This window comes from Rattus norvegicus, chromosome 4 (assembly GCF_021556685.1).
Source record: "Rattus norvegicus strain SHRSP/BbbUtx chromosome 4, alternate assembly SHRSP_T2T, whole genome shotgun sequence".
Classification (NCBI taxonomy): Eukaryota; Metazoa; Chordata; class Mammalia; order Rodentia; family Muridae; genus Rattus; species Rattus norvegicus.
This window is the reverse complement of record NC_141537.1, coordinates 31,110,746-31,128,584: the sequence shown is the minus strand read 5'-3', so window position 1 is coordinate 31,128,584 and position 17,839 is coordinate 31,110,746. Positions and strand designations below refer to the sequence as shown.

General features: G+C 36.4%; 1 protein-coding gene across 2 annotated transcripts in view; it reads left to right on the top strand.

Moving 5' to 3' along the window:
* Krit1 (KRIT1, ankyrin repeat containing) overlaps window positions 1-16,893 on the top strand; it is a 34,164-nt gene extending 17,271 nt beyond the window's left edge. Inside the window, exons 11-17 of one of the 2 annotated variants that reach the window (XR_015685623.1) lie at window positions 1,268-1,424; window positions 2,627-2,778; window positions 5,522-5,688; window positions 6,584-6,717; window positions 7,145-7,351; window positions 12,889-13,005; window positions 16,336-16,819. Coding sequence is in view for 1 of the 2 variants with exons in the window: in NM_001108618.1 (NP_001102088.1) it covers window positions 1,268-1,424; window positions 2,627-2,778; window positions 5,522-5,688; window positions 6,630-6,717; window positions 7,145-7,351; window positions 12,889-13,005; window positions 16,336-16,404 (957 nt within the window). In the remaining variant the exon portion in view is untranslated. Of the gene's footprint in view, window positions 1-1,267; window positions 1,425-2,626; window positions 2,779-5,521; window positions 5,689-6,583; window positions 6,718-7,144; window positions 7,352-12,888; window positions 13,006-16,335 lie in introns of both variants that reach the window. The other variant, NM_001108618.1, reaches the window with a different exon arrangement.
* Window positions 16,894-17,839: the final 946 nt, after the last annotated feature.

Sequence of the window (17,839 nt, the reverse complement as noted above, 5' to 3'; positions counted from 1 at the left end):
GGAAGCTCAAATTCCAGTATTTCCTGACTTGTGCTTTCAGTCTTCCATTATAAACTTCTCGTAGTGTAAGTTATTGCTGGTACACTTTTTTTCAGGCTTTGTGGGCCACTAGAATCATGAAATTCTTTGATTTAATTCCAAGTTTATATTTCCTGAGGCATTTACTTTATATATTAAATATTTTATAAATGATACACTTAGAAGAATTTAATAGACAATATGTTTAAAAACATTTTCCCTTAATTTGACCATGGAAGGAACCTTAGAGAGTGCAACAGTGGGAATAATCATTTTTAAATACTGTCAACATGTTCTTGTTTGAGCAAGGTCTCGATAGTTCCCACATTAGAAGTCTATACTGTAGTACAATCAAGGTAAACCTATACCTGACTAGTTCCAAATAGATGAGACTCAGACTATGGCTATTTTATTTGATAATTTTATTTTATTTGATAATTACAGGGGGATTGTGAGGGAAGATAACCCCTAATCTATTCTTCTAACCCCAGTCCTGGTTACCTCCCCAGTGGTATACTCTAGACAGATACTTGCCATTTCTCCTGGCCACATGCTCATGGTTCATCTTCCCTCGTGGTACCTTTCTCCTCTCCTCTTGTTCTTCCTCCTTCTCCTGAACTCTGTTCCTCTTCTCTCTTCTCCACCCCCAACCAGGTAACTCAAAACCCACCTGCCTCTAGTCCCTTCAGTTATTGGCTGTGGCCATTTTTATTTAACAATAGTTTTAAATTAAGCAACTAGGTTTGCACAACAAAACTCTATAAACATTAATTCACTCGTAGGCCTAGACCTTCAGGTACAGAATTTAATATTCCAATATATAGCAACAGACCAAACCTTAAGACTATACCCTGGGGGCTGGGGATTTAGCTCAGTGGTAGAGCGCTTACCTAGGAAGCGCAAGGCCCTGGGTTTGGTCCCCAGCTCCGAAAAAAAGAACCAAAAAAAAAAAAAAAAAAAAGACTATACCCTGAAGGTATAGTTGGGCAGAAAGTATCTTGTTGCACTGTGGTATGTAATTATTTTGAATGTGTATGTGTGTGCCTGCATGTGTATATGCACATGTGTTTGTGAGTATCCACAGGGACCAGAAGGTGGCATTGGATTCCCTGAACCTGGAATTGCAAGTGATTGTGAACCTCTCAAAGTAGATACAGGGAATAGTAAGTGTTCTGGATCACTCAGTGTCTCTTCAAGCTCTGGATATGTAATGGTTAGACGGCTCACATGACTTTTCATGTTTTCCTAGTATGAAAAAGTCCGAATCTACAGAATGGATGGGTCATATCGTTCTGTTGAACTCAAGCACGGCAATAATACCACGGCGCAGCAGATAATGGAAGGAATGAGACTCTCTCAGGAAACTCAGCAATGCTTCACTATTTGGATCTGTTCAGAGAATCTTAGTAAGAAGACTCAGGAGGGGGACGTAGTTTATTGTTTAGACCTCATTGCTCCTTTTTGGAAGTACACTAAGAAACTTGAGGATAGCCTTAATAATTATTGACTTTTAGCTACATTTTATATTAGTGTTCAAACTGAAATGGGAGGACCCTCGTCCCTGCTTTGTTCAAAGCATACTGACATTAGTAAGCACTGGAGGTTTCCTCTCTGACAATACAGGTAGTTTGAATGCTATTAAATGTAAAATTCGTACAGCTTGCCTTTATTTTCAGTGTTTCTCTCAAAGTGAAATATTTATGTTAGTTTTCTGTCAAACTTTTTACTTAAAATCAACTTAATATCTCTATATATTTATCCTTCCAAATTTACTGTAAATACTTGTGAAATATAATTGTGTGGTGATTATCTTTGAATATATGTTTAGCACCAAATCATTGTAGTTATTCAAAATTAAGTGAACTACAATGGAATTAATTTAGCGTACGTTAGTACATTTGATTTATGTTAAGAATTATCTGCAAAATTCTCCACAATTTTTTTCTAATCCTATTTATGAAACCAGATCTCTCGAAATACTACTAAGCAAGCGCCGCACTACTGATCACATCTCAAGCCTAAGAAATATTCTTTACTTTTTAAAAATGATTTTATTCTGTTACATGTACCCTGTCTCCTTGTGTGTCTGAGCGCCATGGGCATGCCTGGCCCCTGCAGAGGTGGAGTTGTTGGATTGCTTGACTGGAGTTGCAGGGCTTGTGAGCCACCATGTGGGTGCTGGGAATTAAACCTGGGTCCTTTGGAAGAGCACCCAGTGTTCTTAAGCACGGAGCCATCTCTCCAGCCCATAGTCTTTACTTTTGTTTTATTTTTTGAGACAGGATTTCACATAACTCAGGCAGGACTCACCCTTGATATTTGGCTGAGGATAAACTTGAACTTGTGTTCTTAATGTCCACCTCCCAAGTGCTGGGATTATGGTCTTGTGCCCTCATACCTAGCTTGCAAGAAATGCTCTTATAATTTTGTCCTTAAAAACAGGGATGTATCCACAATTTGGGTAGTAATAAGTATTGAACATTGATTTAAATTTAGATTTCTAAACTGTTTGATACTTAGATGCATATGATTTAATGTAAGGTTTCTACGCATTGATATAGTGGATTTGTTTTTACAGTATTATTTATAAAGGACAGCTCTTTTTCAGGTCTTCAGTTCAAGCCTTATCATAAACCCTTGCAACAAGTTCGTGACTGGCCAGAAATACTTGCTGAATTGACTAATTTGGATCCACAAAGAGAAACACCACAGCTTTTCCTAAGAAGAGATGTGGGACTTCCTTTAGAAGTTGAGAAAAAGGTTTGCTTAGAAACCTTATTCAGTTATTTGAATCCACAGAATCTCTAGGATCTGGGGTAGAAGGTAGAGGTAGGAATTGTGCTGTTCCTCCTGTACAAGGAATATACTTTCTTTTTCTGTTAAATCTTAATATCCCGTTGTAAGAGGGAATTTCAGTTGGTCTAAATACAAAGTTCTGGTTGGTATTTTTTTTCCTTTACTTTCATCTTAACAAGTACATTTTTTCCCTTTTGAAAACAGAAATAAGGAGAATAAGGAGGCCATGCTAAAGAAAATTAGCGGGTTGGGGATTTAGCTCAGTGGTAGAGCACTTGCCCTGGGTTCGGTCCCCAGCTCCGAAAAAAAAAAAAAAAAAAAAAAAAAGAAAATTAGCAATCATAGACGTAGCTTATACAGAAATTAACTTTTTTTAGAGTAGAAATCAGCTTTGTGAATTTCAAAGATGTAGGAAAGAACAGGATTTATAAAAAAGAAGCCTGTAAAACCTGGGTAAAGACTAGAGTTTTGTAAAAGGGATGCAAGAATGTTGTCCTAAGCAGTGAGAAAGCAGCCATTCCTGACATAAGAACAGAATTTAAACTTCATTGATCTTTTCCAAGCAAGTATATTTGGATTAAAGGATTGTAGATTCAGAGGAAATGAGATCGCATAAGAATAAATAAACAAAGAAGAAACCTAAGTGAGAGATTATAGCAAGCAAGGTACAGTAGCCTAATAATATAAACTAACAAAATAACTGCTAGGTCATATAATACTAAATACCATCCATAAAGATAAACTTAATACCATCCATAACTATTTCTACAAAAGAATGTTAGCAAAACCTCGTATGCTGGTAATATGGGGAGTTTTGTTGTGTGTGTTTGACCAGTTCTGAGGACTGAGTCTTACACAGCTGAGCATGCACACGCACTCTGCTGTTACGCACCGTCCAGCTCAGCCCCTGGTATGTAACCCTTGGGAATAGTGGTGAGGGTAGAGCCCAATACTAAAATATAATCAATACCATTAGATTATTTACTTATGAATGGTTAAAATGGCATACATTACAATCTTTTAAGTGTGTTAAATTTTAAAAATCTGTAAGTAATCCAAGCATTCTTAGGCTACCTTCATGACTCATGAAATATTTTGAAAGTTGTCTGAGAGGGGAAAGGAACAATACAGATCATTGGTATTAAATTTCATGGTTAGAAAAGTAGATTCATAAAAGAAAGCAAGTCTTTATCAAATGTCATATGATAAAGTATCCTTGTCCTTTAATTCCTATCTACACTCTGAAAAATAGGAGAATTGCATTTATTGGTTGGCATCATTATTTTAGGATGACAACAACCTGATTTCATTAGAAAACAGTAGCCATTGGTTAAAACTCATTTAACATACTAACAAAAATTCTGTGTGACTGTTCTAATTCTTTAAATCTATCAAGTCAGTCTCTAGTATGAAAATAACACTTGTTCAGCCTTTCCCCAACATCTGAATTTAAGAAATTAAAAAAACCAAAGGTAAATTTAAAAAGCAATATAATTAACACTGTGTATCACTTGTTGGATCCACTAATTACTAATATTTTACACTTACTCCTTTTTTTTAATCTAATTTTTATGTGTGTGGTATTTTGCCTGTATGTGTGCCTGTGTACAACTTGTGTACCTAATGACTGCAGAGGTCAGAAGAGGGCACAAAAATGAGAACATTCCACAAAGGCCTTTAACTGAAAATTGACTTTTCCATAGTAATATCTGATGTCCAAATTAACATTTTTCCCAGTTATTTCAGAAATTCTTTATAAGCTCTCACCTGCAGGATCTAGTCAATGGTCATACTTTGGACTTGGTACCTATCAGTGTCTTCTAAATTAGAATGATCTTTTTGCCATTTTTTTCACAGAAAAATCTCTTTTTGTGGTGTGGTTTTATGGTGGTGGTGTTTTGTATTTGTTTTTGTTTTTCAGAATTATGTGGATAGAGTATTATAAGCTAAAAAATTATTTTGTTTATCAGAATCTTTCAACCATAAAGACTCAGTGTTGTGACTTATATTTGAAAATACTCAGACTATAATTATTATTTCTGAGTAGAAATATATGTATAGACTAACATTGTCAATATTAATTCTATTAGGTAAGTTGTTTAAATGTAACAAAACACTATACTCTTCCTCTAATGTATTTGAAAGTATAGGGTAAATAAGCGTTTGACTTAAAAGAAGCTATTTCAGCCTCATTTGCCCTTCTAAAAGTTGACATATTTTATCTTTGAAGTTCACTACTGTATTTTATAAGGCATAGATAATAGGAAAATGTTTTATGAATTTAAAGATTTAGATAAGCCCTTGCTATAACTTTAACAGCATAAACTGTGATATTTAGATTAGCAAATTATGTGCTTGTTATGGCCACACCTGTCTGCTGCCTACTCTCATGAAGCCTGCAGACTAAGGAGTTTTTTTTAGAACATCAATAGCTTAAAAACAATATTTCATATGTGAAAATTTATTTCATAAGTGATGCTTTCATGCTCTAATATTTATAGTAGAGATTATGTGACTCATAAATTATATGACTTAGAGTATTGCTGGCTGGTCTTTAGAAACCAAGCTTGCTAACCCGTGCTCTAGTGCAGTAATAGCATACACACCACATACACCTGTATACAGCTAGAGCTTTATTCTGGGTAGGAAAAAGGGTTATAAAGTAAATTGTAGTTGAATAACCAAATTGTATTTTCTTCCTTTTAAGATTGAAGACCCACTAGCTATTCTTATTCTCTTTGATGAAGCCAGATATAATTTACTGAAGGGCTTTTATACGGCTCCTGATGCTAAACTGATAACACTGGCAAGTCTACTGTTACAAATAGTTTATGGGAATTATGAGAGTAAAAAACACAAACAAGGTTTCTTAAAGTAAGTATGCAGTGGTTTATCATATGCTCAAGATTCTCTTTAACCCACACATTTTAATGTTACTGCAAAGTAGTTACGCATTGCTAGCTGGGTATGGTGGCGCCTGCTCATCATCAGTGAGACTAAGACAGAGAAAGGATCATGAACCAGACCAGTCTCAGCTGCACAGTAAGACCTGTCTCAGGCAGACAGACAGTCTATACATTGGATTAGAATTAAATAATACAAAACATTAAGTAAAAGAAAAAAACCTATTGTAAAGCTTGTTCTTTAGTTAGTAAAACATTTCAAAGTTTTACATATATACGTTGTACTTGATATAATTTTCTTTTATGATTTTTCTTTGTGTTTAAATAAGTTTACTAAAACTTTTACTTAATAAAAGAAAAACTACGAGTCAGATATTTAAGAATCCCACCATATGGGGCTGGGGATTTAGCTCAGTGGTAGAGCGCTTACCTAGGAAGTGCAAGGCCTTGGGTTCGGTCCCCAGCTCCGGAAAAAAAAGAACCAAAAAAAAAAAAAGAATCCCACCATATAAAGTTGTTTGATATTTAATACTTGAGAGAAAATACAGGTTTTAGCATGTCTAAAGTTTTTTTAATGTGATCTTTCAACTTTTGAAAATATTATCTGGTTATTGAAGAAGGAAATATTAAACTGGTAATATTAAGATTGTGGAACATGGAGGCTGGTTAGGGAGGGGAATTCCCATATAGAAGGGGAGGGAGGTTTAGGGAGCTGATGGGCTAGAAACCGGGAAAGGGAATTAACCCAATTTAATAAAAATGGAAGAAAAAAATAATTGTGGAACATTTTGTTTTAAAACATCATATTCAGCTTAAAATTTCTATTACTTGGTGCCATTTGTGACAGAAGGATTATTGTACTTTAGCTACTAAAGATGACTTATTTAAGGATGTTGGCATGTGTACTTCCAGTGAAGAAAATCTGAAATCCATCGTACCTATTACTAAACTGAAAAGTAAGGCACCTCACTGGATAAATCGGATACTCCATGAGTACAAGGTAAGCTGCCCCACAGAAATGCACGTGACTACAGACTGTTTGTATTACTGTTATAATGTTTTAAACACTGAATTTAAAATCCTGGAATTCTAGTTCACAGTGCCTGAAACTGAAAATAGCGAGATGTGTTTCTTTCTAGAAGTAGAGTCTTTGACTGAGTGCTTTCTATGTGTCGAATACTGGGGTGAAGACTAGAGTTCGGACCAAAGTCATGTACTGTCCTTGCCCATAGCACTTACATTCCATTAGAATAGACAACACTTGTGGGTCTCAGCTGCTTTATTTTTAATATTAAGGCCACAAGAGAAAAAATACACTTGGAATAATAGACTGTAACTTCATTCTTATTTGGAAACATTGATTTTAGAAATTGCTAGTAAACGTGTTTGCATCATTAAAAGGTCACAACTCTTTACTTTGTTTTCAGAACCTTAGCATGAGTGAGGGTGTCAGTAAGGAAATGCATCACCTGCAACGCATGTTTCTACAGAACTGCTGGGAAATTCCTACATACGGAGCAGCTTTTTTCACAGGACAGATATTTACAAAGGCAAGCCCAAGCAATCATAAAGTCATCCCTGTGTATGTGGGAGTGAACATCAAAGGACTTCATCTCCTAAACATGGAAACTAAGGTAGCGCCTTAGCTATGTTTGTGTAGTTCTATCATGCGTTATTTAGAACAGCATTGCCACCTTCCATGAAGAATCTACATACAATCTACACATCAACTGTAATACATTTTTGCATTTGCAATAATTTTGCATACAATAGAATAAATAGTATTTGGGGTAGAATGATGTTTTTATATGTTATAAGGGTGCTGAACTTTTCAGTATGCTAATATTGCTGTAAAAGTTGTAGGAGTTGAAGAATGTCTTTATATAAATACAGATTACATTGTTATTTCTATATAATTTTTATTTTTTTGAGACAGGTTCTTACTATGTAGCTCTGGCATCCAGGAACTCACTGTGTAGACCAGGTTGGCCTTAAACTCACAGAGGTTTGCCTGCTTCGACCTTCTAAATTCTAGGCATTCACCATTACATATGTCTCATATATATTTCATTAAAAAAAAAAAAAAGAATCTATTGATGCCTGTAGAGACAGGAGCCAAATCATTGCAAAATCAAGTGAAAAGACACTTTTCATTATGTGTCTGTCTGGTAGAGTCCTATAAAAACTGCCATAGAGTGGATGACTTATAAACAAGAGGCCCTTGTTTCTGACAGTTCTAAAAGCCTGAGATTGTGGCACCAGCATTATCAAGTTCTGGTGAGGCCTCCTGCATTATAAACTACTACCAGCTTTTCATTTTTTCTCACACAGAGGGAAAGTAATACTTACCCAACCATAGTAGCATTTATCTATGATCCTAGCCTCTGAGGGCTATGACTCTGAGGCTAGCCTAACCTAATATACATATTAAGACCAATTAGGTGGAGATGGTGAGGGAGGACTCCCGACTTAAGACAGAAATATATAGTGTATGATAAAGGGTTTTATTTTGAAAATTACGGTTAGTTATAAGAAACTCTTCGGGGAACAAGATTTAATGTGGAAGGGAATATTTCCATTCTTTAGATATTGTTTAAGCTTTGTTCTTATATTTATTTTTATTTTATTGTGTTTATAGTAAGCATAATTATATGTCATACAGTATGGTCTTGTAAGTGCAATTGCCCTCAGAGTCTACAGGGTTCAGATCATCCTAGAGTTGGAGTTACAAGTAGTTGTGAGCAACCATGGGCTAGGAATCAAATTCAGGTCCTCTGAAGTGCTCTTAACTGATGGGCCGTCTCTCTAGGTCCAATACAGAAATTCTTTACACCATGTTGTTCCTTATTCTAAACAAAATTATTAGAATATAAAAGCTTAACAGTTATTTTTAACATATTCAACACATCTAGGCAGGATAAACATCTTTCTAACTTATAGTAGTAATCCAGTAAAAATCTTGCCACACTTATTAAGATTTGTCAAAGTTAGATCATGTTCCAAAGGACATTTTAGTTTGGAAATTTTATGAATTTTATTCTTATTTTTGTGTCTTATTTTGAAGTCTTTTCTTTTTGCTTTGTTTTTAAGTCTTATATTGTGTGTATGGGTGACTTAACCTATGCTGTGTGTAAGTCTGTGTACCTCATGTGTGCCTGGTCCTCAAGGTGGTCAGAAGGGAGTGCTGGACCCCCTGACCTAGAATTACAGACAGCTGTGATGTGAGCTGCCATGTGATTGCCGGGTATGGAACCTGGGTCCTCTGGAAGAGCAGTCAGTGCTCTTAACCACTGAGCCATCTCTCCAGCTCTGAAGTCTCTTCTTAGAGTAACCTAATTATATACAGTCATCCGTGGGAACTTGCGATCAGCCTTTTAGGTGACAGTTATTTTATAATGCTGCTAACTTATGGGAGGATCTAGAGAATAAAATACAACATAGGGCAGAATAACAGATTTCATACTTGGCAGAGTTTGATTTCTTGAAATTCCTTTCTGCTTGCTTTTGGGTATTGCTTATTTCTGTTAAAACTGGTTTACAAACACTAGGTAGGGTACTGCTATGTGGTTTGTGGCCACTTCTCTACTTCTGTGAAATAAGTTTGTTTGAAAGAAATGAGAAGCTGGGCACTTTCGTGCCCATCGGTAACCCCAGTGCCCAGTGAGTGAGAGCAGGTGGGTCCTGGCTCATGGCTGTCCAGTCTAGTCAGAGCTTACCAGCTCTGAGAGGAGACTCTATGTTAAAGATAAGGCAGTGGGGACTGAGGAAGCCGTCAGCATTGACTCTGGACTCTGTGCATTAACAAGTACACACCTACAAAAAGAAAGAAAGGGAGAAAAATGAGGGGAAATATTTTTCACCATTTCAAGATGTTTTCCTCTGCTAATTGTGTACCTGTGTTTACAGATCCCTCCTGGTAAAACTGGATGATGGTGCTGCTGGGAATGTGACACCCACTGTTTCTCTGAGCTGTAGTGTTTGCCTTTGGTAGCATTTCAAGTTTGAATAACAATAAAATGTTTTATAAAGCATTCCAATGATGGACTGGTGGATTAGCAGTATAATGCAACATTTCATATTTTAATAATATTCTGATGCAGGAGTTGAATAATTGAGATAACAGGCAAAAGGATTACAGCAATCTTATTAGTTGTCAGACTTCTTTTTCAGAATAAGATATTCAATTTCTAAGTAGAAGGGTAGAGAGATGGCTCAGTTGTTAAGAGCACTTACTATTTATTCTTGCAGAAGACTGGAGCTGGGTTTCCAGCACACAACTGCCTATAACTCCAGGTCCTGATACCCTCTTCTGGCCTCTGTGAGCAACTGTACACATGTACACACCCACACACACACGCATGCATGCACACAAATAAATCTTAAAAAATAAGTGAACAGATAAAAATATAAGTGGGAATATTATCCTTCAGTATATAAGAAGGTGGTTGAGCCAAGAAGCATATTTTGCTCCTAAGCTACTGATGTGTTTATGGTACCTTTGAAAGATCTAAGATGATCGTAATTGTTTAGTTATCAAGTAGGTTGTTGTCATTTAGAGATTCTCTGGAGAAACTAGAATGCAGCTAGTTTTTTAATGTCAATTATCTATTTTCTGTATGTTTCTCTTTCAAGTAGCGAAAGCAGTCCATCAGAAAATACAGTCCATCAGAGACTGGTCTGTTCTGCTCACATAAAATGAGCTTTGTTGCGACTCCGTGTTGCAGTGTGGTGAACTATGTTTGCTCCTGTGTCATCAGTTTTATTAAATAGCAGTGTTCATCCATGCTAAATTGAGTTTGTGCACACATGCCCTTCTGCAGAGCACACTGTCCTCATCACTGCTGCCTGCCATGTCTGCTGGCTGCTGGGCACACCTTCTCACTCCCTGCCTTTCCTTCTTGCTGTTTGCAGCTAACCCTCTCATTTATGACTCCGTGATCCATTTTACTCTCCTTACTGAGCTTCTTGCCAATTGTAGGTTTTACCTCCTAATGAGGGCAGCTTTTTTCTTCTGGAGAAGCCTGGTCACATCAAAGACCATGTGGACCCTGACTCTTCATATTATCTGTGTGTGGTGTTAAGAATCCTTTCCTCATTGCATGTTGTCCTCTAACAGCAGATTTTACTGTAATATATGGGTCAGTTGTACTTTTATTGGAAATCTAATCTCCATAAAATTGAGACTTGCTACCTGAACCCATTTTCTCCTTCCTTTTTTCTTTTCTTTTCTTTTTCTTTCTTTCTTTCTCTTTTTTTTTTTTTTTTTTTTTTTTGGTTCTTTTTTTCGGAACTGGGGACCAAACCCAGGGCCTTGCGCTTCCTAGGTAAGCGTTCTACCACTGAGCTAAATCCCCAGCCCCATTTTTTTTTTTTTTTTTTGGAGACTTGTTAAAAGATTGATTTTTAGCTTTAATTTAAAAAATTAAGTCAAGTGACTAGGTGTACTCATTTTAAGTTACTACTGTGCTTTTCCACTGGTTTTAATCTATACCTTACTACATAGCTGTTTTCAATATCTTACAAAGTTGTATTTTACAACATGAATGTAGATAACTGGATTTTAAACAAATGTCATTCTTTTATATATAACATACACTCATATAAATTAACTATATTGTTTTTCCTTAACAAAACCCCACTTTAAAAATGCCCTAAACTACCACGTGTGGTGTCACATGCCTTTAATCGCAGGAGGCAGAGGGAGGAGTTTGAGGCTATTCTGGTCTACATAGCTCCAAAAAGCTCCAAAAACTACAAAATAAGGCCCTGTCTCAAAAACAAAACAAAAACAAACAAAACAGCCTTAAACTGTTATATTTTGATATATTCTTAGCTTATTATAGTTAACATTGGAAGAACTGCCACTTAAAAGAAGCTAATATTTCTAAGTATATCTGTTTTGAAGGACAGTATAAGAAGATTATGTATACATTTCATATGAATGTATATTTAAAGCAATAAAGTATGTTATTACTGGGACAGAATAATTAAAGATTAAGTATATCCCAAAATGAAGGGAATTTCAGTCTACTTACCAGAGAGAAACAATAAAAATTTAAGATATTAGTCATGGAGACTTGAGGCCCCAGGGAGTGGGGAGGCCTGGCAGGAGGTGGGAGGAAGGGACATCCCCTTGGAGACGGGAGGAGGAAGGGGATGAGGAATTGTGGGAGGGCAGATCGGGAGGGGGGCAATGACTGGACTGTTAAAAATTGAAAGTAATAATAATAATAATAATAATAATAATAATAATAAAAAAGATTTTAGGCATGTTAATCTTTTAATCAATGTATGTATGGTATTTACACATATATACATTATATTTACATTTATACAGATACCATACATATCATATATATGTATATGATACACATATGATATGATACACATATACACTTATATATGATGAATGATAACATACTATACTTCATAAATCTAAGTTCTAGACATCAACGAAAACAAGCTTAGAAATAAGAAAACATGTATTGAATGCCTACTTAAATATAGCATTTTTAGGAAAGTATAAGAGTAGCTTACCCTAACATTGCTTCTTAAATATTTCTATTGAATTTACGAAGAATATATTCTAAATATTTGTTTTTCTTATTTCTACAATACATATTAACATGTCAGTGTATTTATTTTCATTGTAATGAAATCGCTGAGGTCATCCTGTTAATCCTACTGTGTAACTTTCAGGATTAAAAGTACTGTGTATACATATATTCATGAAAGGTACTGAATATATTAATTACTCTTTAACCTGCATAAAATAAGAGCTTGTTTTACTATGTTCCACGTCACTGAGAATGGGCGTCTATAAGAGTGCTTGTTAGTCTGATACAAACACTGTTATTATTCATGGTCGTCTCTGGAGTCAGCCTTGTAGGTCCTACAGGCTTTGTGAAGCTAGTGTGGGTGCTGTAAAGAGATTTTAAAAAATGATATCCAAAACAGTTACATTTAATAATAATTGTAAACACTTAAGTGATAAGAAGTGTTGCTGCATTTCTTGTTTAGGACATTTGTTGCTGTTTTTAGACAGAAGTCTCATGTAGCTAGCTGGTCTTTGTTAGCCAAGGATAAGCCTGAATTTCTAAACACCCACCCTGACTGAGCCAATGCTACTCTCACCTCTGTTTTAGCATAGTAATCTCTAATTCTGTTGCAGGCCTTACTCATCAGCCTTAAGTACTGTTGCTTTACGTGGCAGCTGGGAGATGCTGGTACTTGTTTTCAAATCCACAGTATGGAAAATAAAATGAGCTTTATAGTACACACAAAACAGGCAAGTACTGATAAATTAGTTTGACTAATAATAGTAAACTATAGTTTTATTAAAGTTCTTTTTTTTTAATACTTAATTCATTTAACTTCCCCAGAAACCTTTAGTATTAGATGAAAATGGGATTCCCTTCCTGAGCCAGAAACGTGGCAAACTGATATATTTCTGTTTTAAAGCAGTTAAGCTCTTCCTTATACCATTTCCTGTAATTATGACTAGTTATTCCCTGTCTCTCCCTTTTCTTGACCACTGAACCGTTCACTGTGCTCAGGGTGGCATTTCCTAACCATCTTCAAAATCCTAAGTAATTCTTCTTCTATCTCCTGTTTACTTTTATTTTTTAATGTTTTTAATTGAAGGGTAAGTACATCACTTTCCCCTTCCCTTTCCTCTCTTCAGTATCTTTCAGGTAACTTCCCTCCAGGCTCTCCCACCCCACCTCACCCCATGCTGATAGCCTCTTTTATTATTATTATTATTGTTGTTGTTGTTGTTGTTGTTGCTTACATGTGTGTATGTACGTACACACTTGTGCACATGTGTAGACAAATATATATAAATACAATCTGCTGAGGCCATTTTTGTTCTTTCTGTGTTTGTGGTTCCTGGGCTAACCACCTGCATTGAACAACCAAAAAGGGGGCTTGTTCCTGAGAGAGGCTCATTCCTTTTTTTTTTCCACCATGAATTGCTTTAATGGTGGTATCTGTACAAGTGATGTCAGGACACAGGACAGCAAATGCACAGTGGACACGGCTAGCAGACAAGCTGTGAATGAATAAAGAGTTCACACTGCTCCCATGCTGGAGTGACTAAGACAGCTCTAAGCCACCTCCTCCTCAGCCTCCTCCTCAGCTGTAGCATCCTGGTACTGCCGGTACTCGGACACCAGGTCGTTCATGTTGCTCTCAGAGAGGCTCATTCTTCATCCAGCAGTCAGTAGTTTGCTCTAGTTCTCTGTCTAGGAGCAGGATCTTCCTAAAATATGTCTCCCTTCCATAGTAACATGTCTCTTGACATTGACATTGCTCAGGTCTTACGTGTCCAGCTATTTGTAGGAGAAAGTGATTCCCAGTGGCTTGTAAGTGTCTGATATTCTGTCTCTTGTGATCTTCCACCTTCTCTTCTGCAATGCTCCCTGAGCCTTAGATCTAGGCGCCATAGTGTAGATGTGTCAGTTGGCACTGGGCCCCCATGAGCCATTCATCTCTCAGTTGTGCCCAGTTGTAGTTTTCTGTGGCGCTCTCCATCTGCTGTGAGGAAAGGCTTCTTTGGTGAGGGCTGAGTGGCTTTACATCCGTCTGTGGGTACAAGGATAAGGTCTGGCAAAGTGGGTATTCTAAGGTCCATGATTTCACTAGCTGTGGGAAAGTGGCTAGGTTTCCAGTATTAGCCGTGATTTCCCTCTTGTGCCTCAGGTCCAGTTAGACAGGTGTTGATTATCACTGGCATGTAAATGCTATACTGCTCCTTTGTGCATAGCTTGCCACACTGTTGTCATGGTTCATAGGTTGTCATGCAGCAGGATAGGACTGCTTAATTGCTTCCTTGGCAGCTTCCGTAGTATTGTCTGAAACTGTGAAAGCTAGACCACACGAAAGAGGCTTTCAAGTTAGATCCATCTCAAAGCGTCCAACTCCTGTGTCCTAGGTGTGCAGTGTCTATCAGTAGGGGACTGCCTTTTCTCTCCTTTTACTTTAAGGTCGTCTCTATCTTTAAAGTTAAAACTTTAAATTTAGAATTTCTTCTAAACAGCACATAGATGGATTTTGTTTCTTAATCCAAGTTTGTCCATTTCTTTTGATTGGTGACTTGAGGCCAATAATATTTAGAGTTATTATTGAAAGGTGTATGTAGATTGTAGTCATCTTGATCTTTTTTGCTGGTTTGTGTTCTTAATTTTATTTTGTCTTTCTCCAACCCACCCTGCCCCTCAAGGTCTCTTGGCTTTTCTTATTCCTCTCTTTAGTTCAGAGCATTGCTTCCAATATTGTTTAGTGTTTTTGCTGTAGTTAGATATGAATTTTTATAAGCTGTTTGGATCATAGAAAATTTTTCTTTCTCTGTCAACTTTGGTAGATAGTCTCACTGGTTAAAGTAGTCTAGTTTTGCAATTGTGGTCTGTCTTTTAGAACTTGGAGTGCATTCCTCTAGGCTTTTATGGCCTTCAGAGTTTCCATTGAGAAGTCAGGTGTTATTCTGATGGATTTTCCTATATATGTGACTTGTGGGGGTTTATTTTCTTCTTTTGTTATGTTATATTTAATGTTTTAACTGTGATATTCTTTTGTATGCTTCTTTTCATCTTATTTATTTGGTGTTCTGTGTCTGTCTTGTGTCTGTAGATGTGTCTTTAATTTGGACAAGTTTTCATGTATCATCTTGTTAAAGATCTGGATTATGTCATTGAATGCCCTGTAATTCAAAGATTTGATCTTTTGCTAATGTTCCATATTTCCTATATGTTTCTGTTCTATGCTTATTAAAAATCTTGATTTATTTTCGTTTATTTAGTCTAGATTCTTTTATGTTCTAGTCCAGGTATCTGTTGTCTGTTTGACTCAGATTGATTCTGCTTATTAAAATTTCCCTCAGTTTTCTCATTGGCATATTGAGTTTTTCAATTACATCTTCATTTCATCTTGTGTTCTTATTAATGTTTCTCTTTATTCAGTTTAAGTTTTCAAATCCTAAGTTATTTTTATTTTACTCAGATGTGTGTATTTTCTTGGTTAGCACTCCAGTGTTTATTGTTATCCTCTTGGAGTTCAATAAAGTATTTGTATCTTCTTTGAATTCCTTGAATCCTTTGGTAATCTTTATGATTATTCTTTTGAGTCTTATGTCCTGAGGTTCATCTATGTACTTCTCATTGCAGAACACTTCTGTGGGACTAGTGGGTTTGATGGGAGACATGCTGTTGGCCAATCTTTGTTTTTGCCATGTGACCTGGGTATGTGTTGGTTGGGTGTCTGATGTGATAATCTGGCTTTCCTTAGATTGAGCCATGCTGCTCAACACTCATGTGATCTAAACTAGGCCTTGTAAAGCTGATGCTTAAGCTGTTTAGCTGAACCAGAGAAATGTGGCCCTGAACCTACAGGGCTGGGGCTAGACCAGGCAAAGGGAGTTCTTTAATGAAAAGGGTTCACACCTGCAGGCCTAGAGCTAAGTTCGTGGGTTTGCAGATGTGTCAGATATGCCCAGTTTCTTGACGTGCTGTCTCTTCCTAATAGTTATCTTTCAAGTAGGTATGAAAATGCCTACTACTCTATATGTCTTTTAATCTTTTTATGTTTCATATTTGATGTTAACATCTGTTTTATTTTGTAGGCTGGTCTTGTGGTAAAGCTGCTAATGAAGTTAAATGGACAACTAATGCCCTCTGAAAGAAATTCATGAAAAGAATTTGAGTTTGAGTATGAACCACCACCTTTTGCAATGTAGAATTTTTCCATGAAAGATTTCTGAAAATATGACCTAACAAGGCATGTAGTCTCATGTAGTATGTGTATGCTGTTACATTATTGTACAGAATCTGTACTCGTGTTTGGTGTGTAATATACCACTTAGTTTTGTATGATATGCTCATAAGCTCTTCTAATTTTTGAGAGAAACACATAAAAATAGATCAGCAATCTGTATTATATTAGACAAAAATAGTAAGCTTTATAAAAAGTTATTTTTGGTAAACAGTAAAGAATTTAGTGTGGAGTGGGCTGAGATTAAAATATAGCTTTGATATAATTTTGTGTGTTACTTCAAAATATTCTGAAAACCAACATGATTTGAATAAATAAAATGTATTTTGTACTTAGATCTGTTACTTAAACCATTTCTTCTGTGATCTCTAAACATGTCTCAAGGTGTTTCTAAACGTCTTCACTAAAGATGGCTTCCCTCGAAGAGTTGCTGCTGAACTCCTCGATTCAGTCCTAGTGTCTGAACACACTGATGGGGCCCGACACTCACTCCCTCCCTGCAGTTTTTCATCCTCTGGGTGTACCGTGGATGGCTTGGGAATAATTTCTTATTTCTAAATCTCAGATTTGATTAAATTAGGCCACTGACTGTCATGCCAAAGCACACATACAAGCAGATAATTTTTGTGTCATTTTCTACTCTTGACATTAATTTTTTATTCTAAATGATACCACATATAAGGCTTATTAAAATTCTGTGTTTAAGTGAGGCTAACAAGAAAGCCTTTTATTCTGTGCTACATACATACTTTTGATTAACCAGTTCCTGGGTAATTTGATCCATTTTAGACTTTACTGTTTCCTAGTATGTTCTTAAATCTTGAGCTTCAATCTGTCTCTGAATTCCAGATCTCAGTTTCAAGTTCCTGTTATTACAGCTTCTCTTAACATAGGCTGTAAATGATTTTGTTTTCATCATATCTAGAAGCAGAATTTGTTTCCCCCACTTGTTTGGTTAGTGACGTTGTCAGATTACATCCATGTACATAGCCGTGACGTCTCCAAGTGGCCTTCAACTTTTTTCACTTCACCTTCCTTGCTATATACATGTGTTTATTGCATGTAATCTAATGTCTTTTTTTTAAAGATTTATTTTTATTTATATGAGTACACTGTAGCTGTCTTCAGACACACCAGAGTAGGGCATCGGAGCCCATTACAGATGGCTGTGAGCCACCATGTGGTTGCTGGGAATTGAACTCAGGACTTCTGGAAGAGCAGTCAGTTCTTTAACCGTGAGCCATCATCTTACCAGCCCCAATCTGTTGTCTTAAAAGGTCTTTCCCATTCCATTCCTAGTTGTACTGTAGCCACCAGAGTTGAGGTCCTTGGCATTGTTTCCTTGGCTGAGAGCC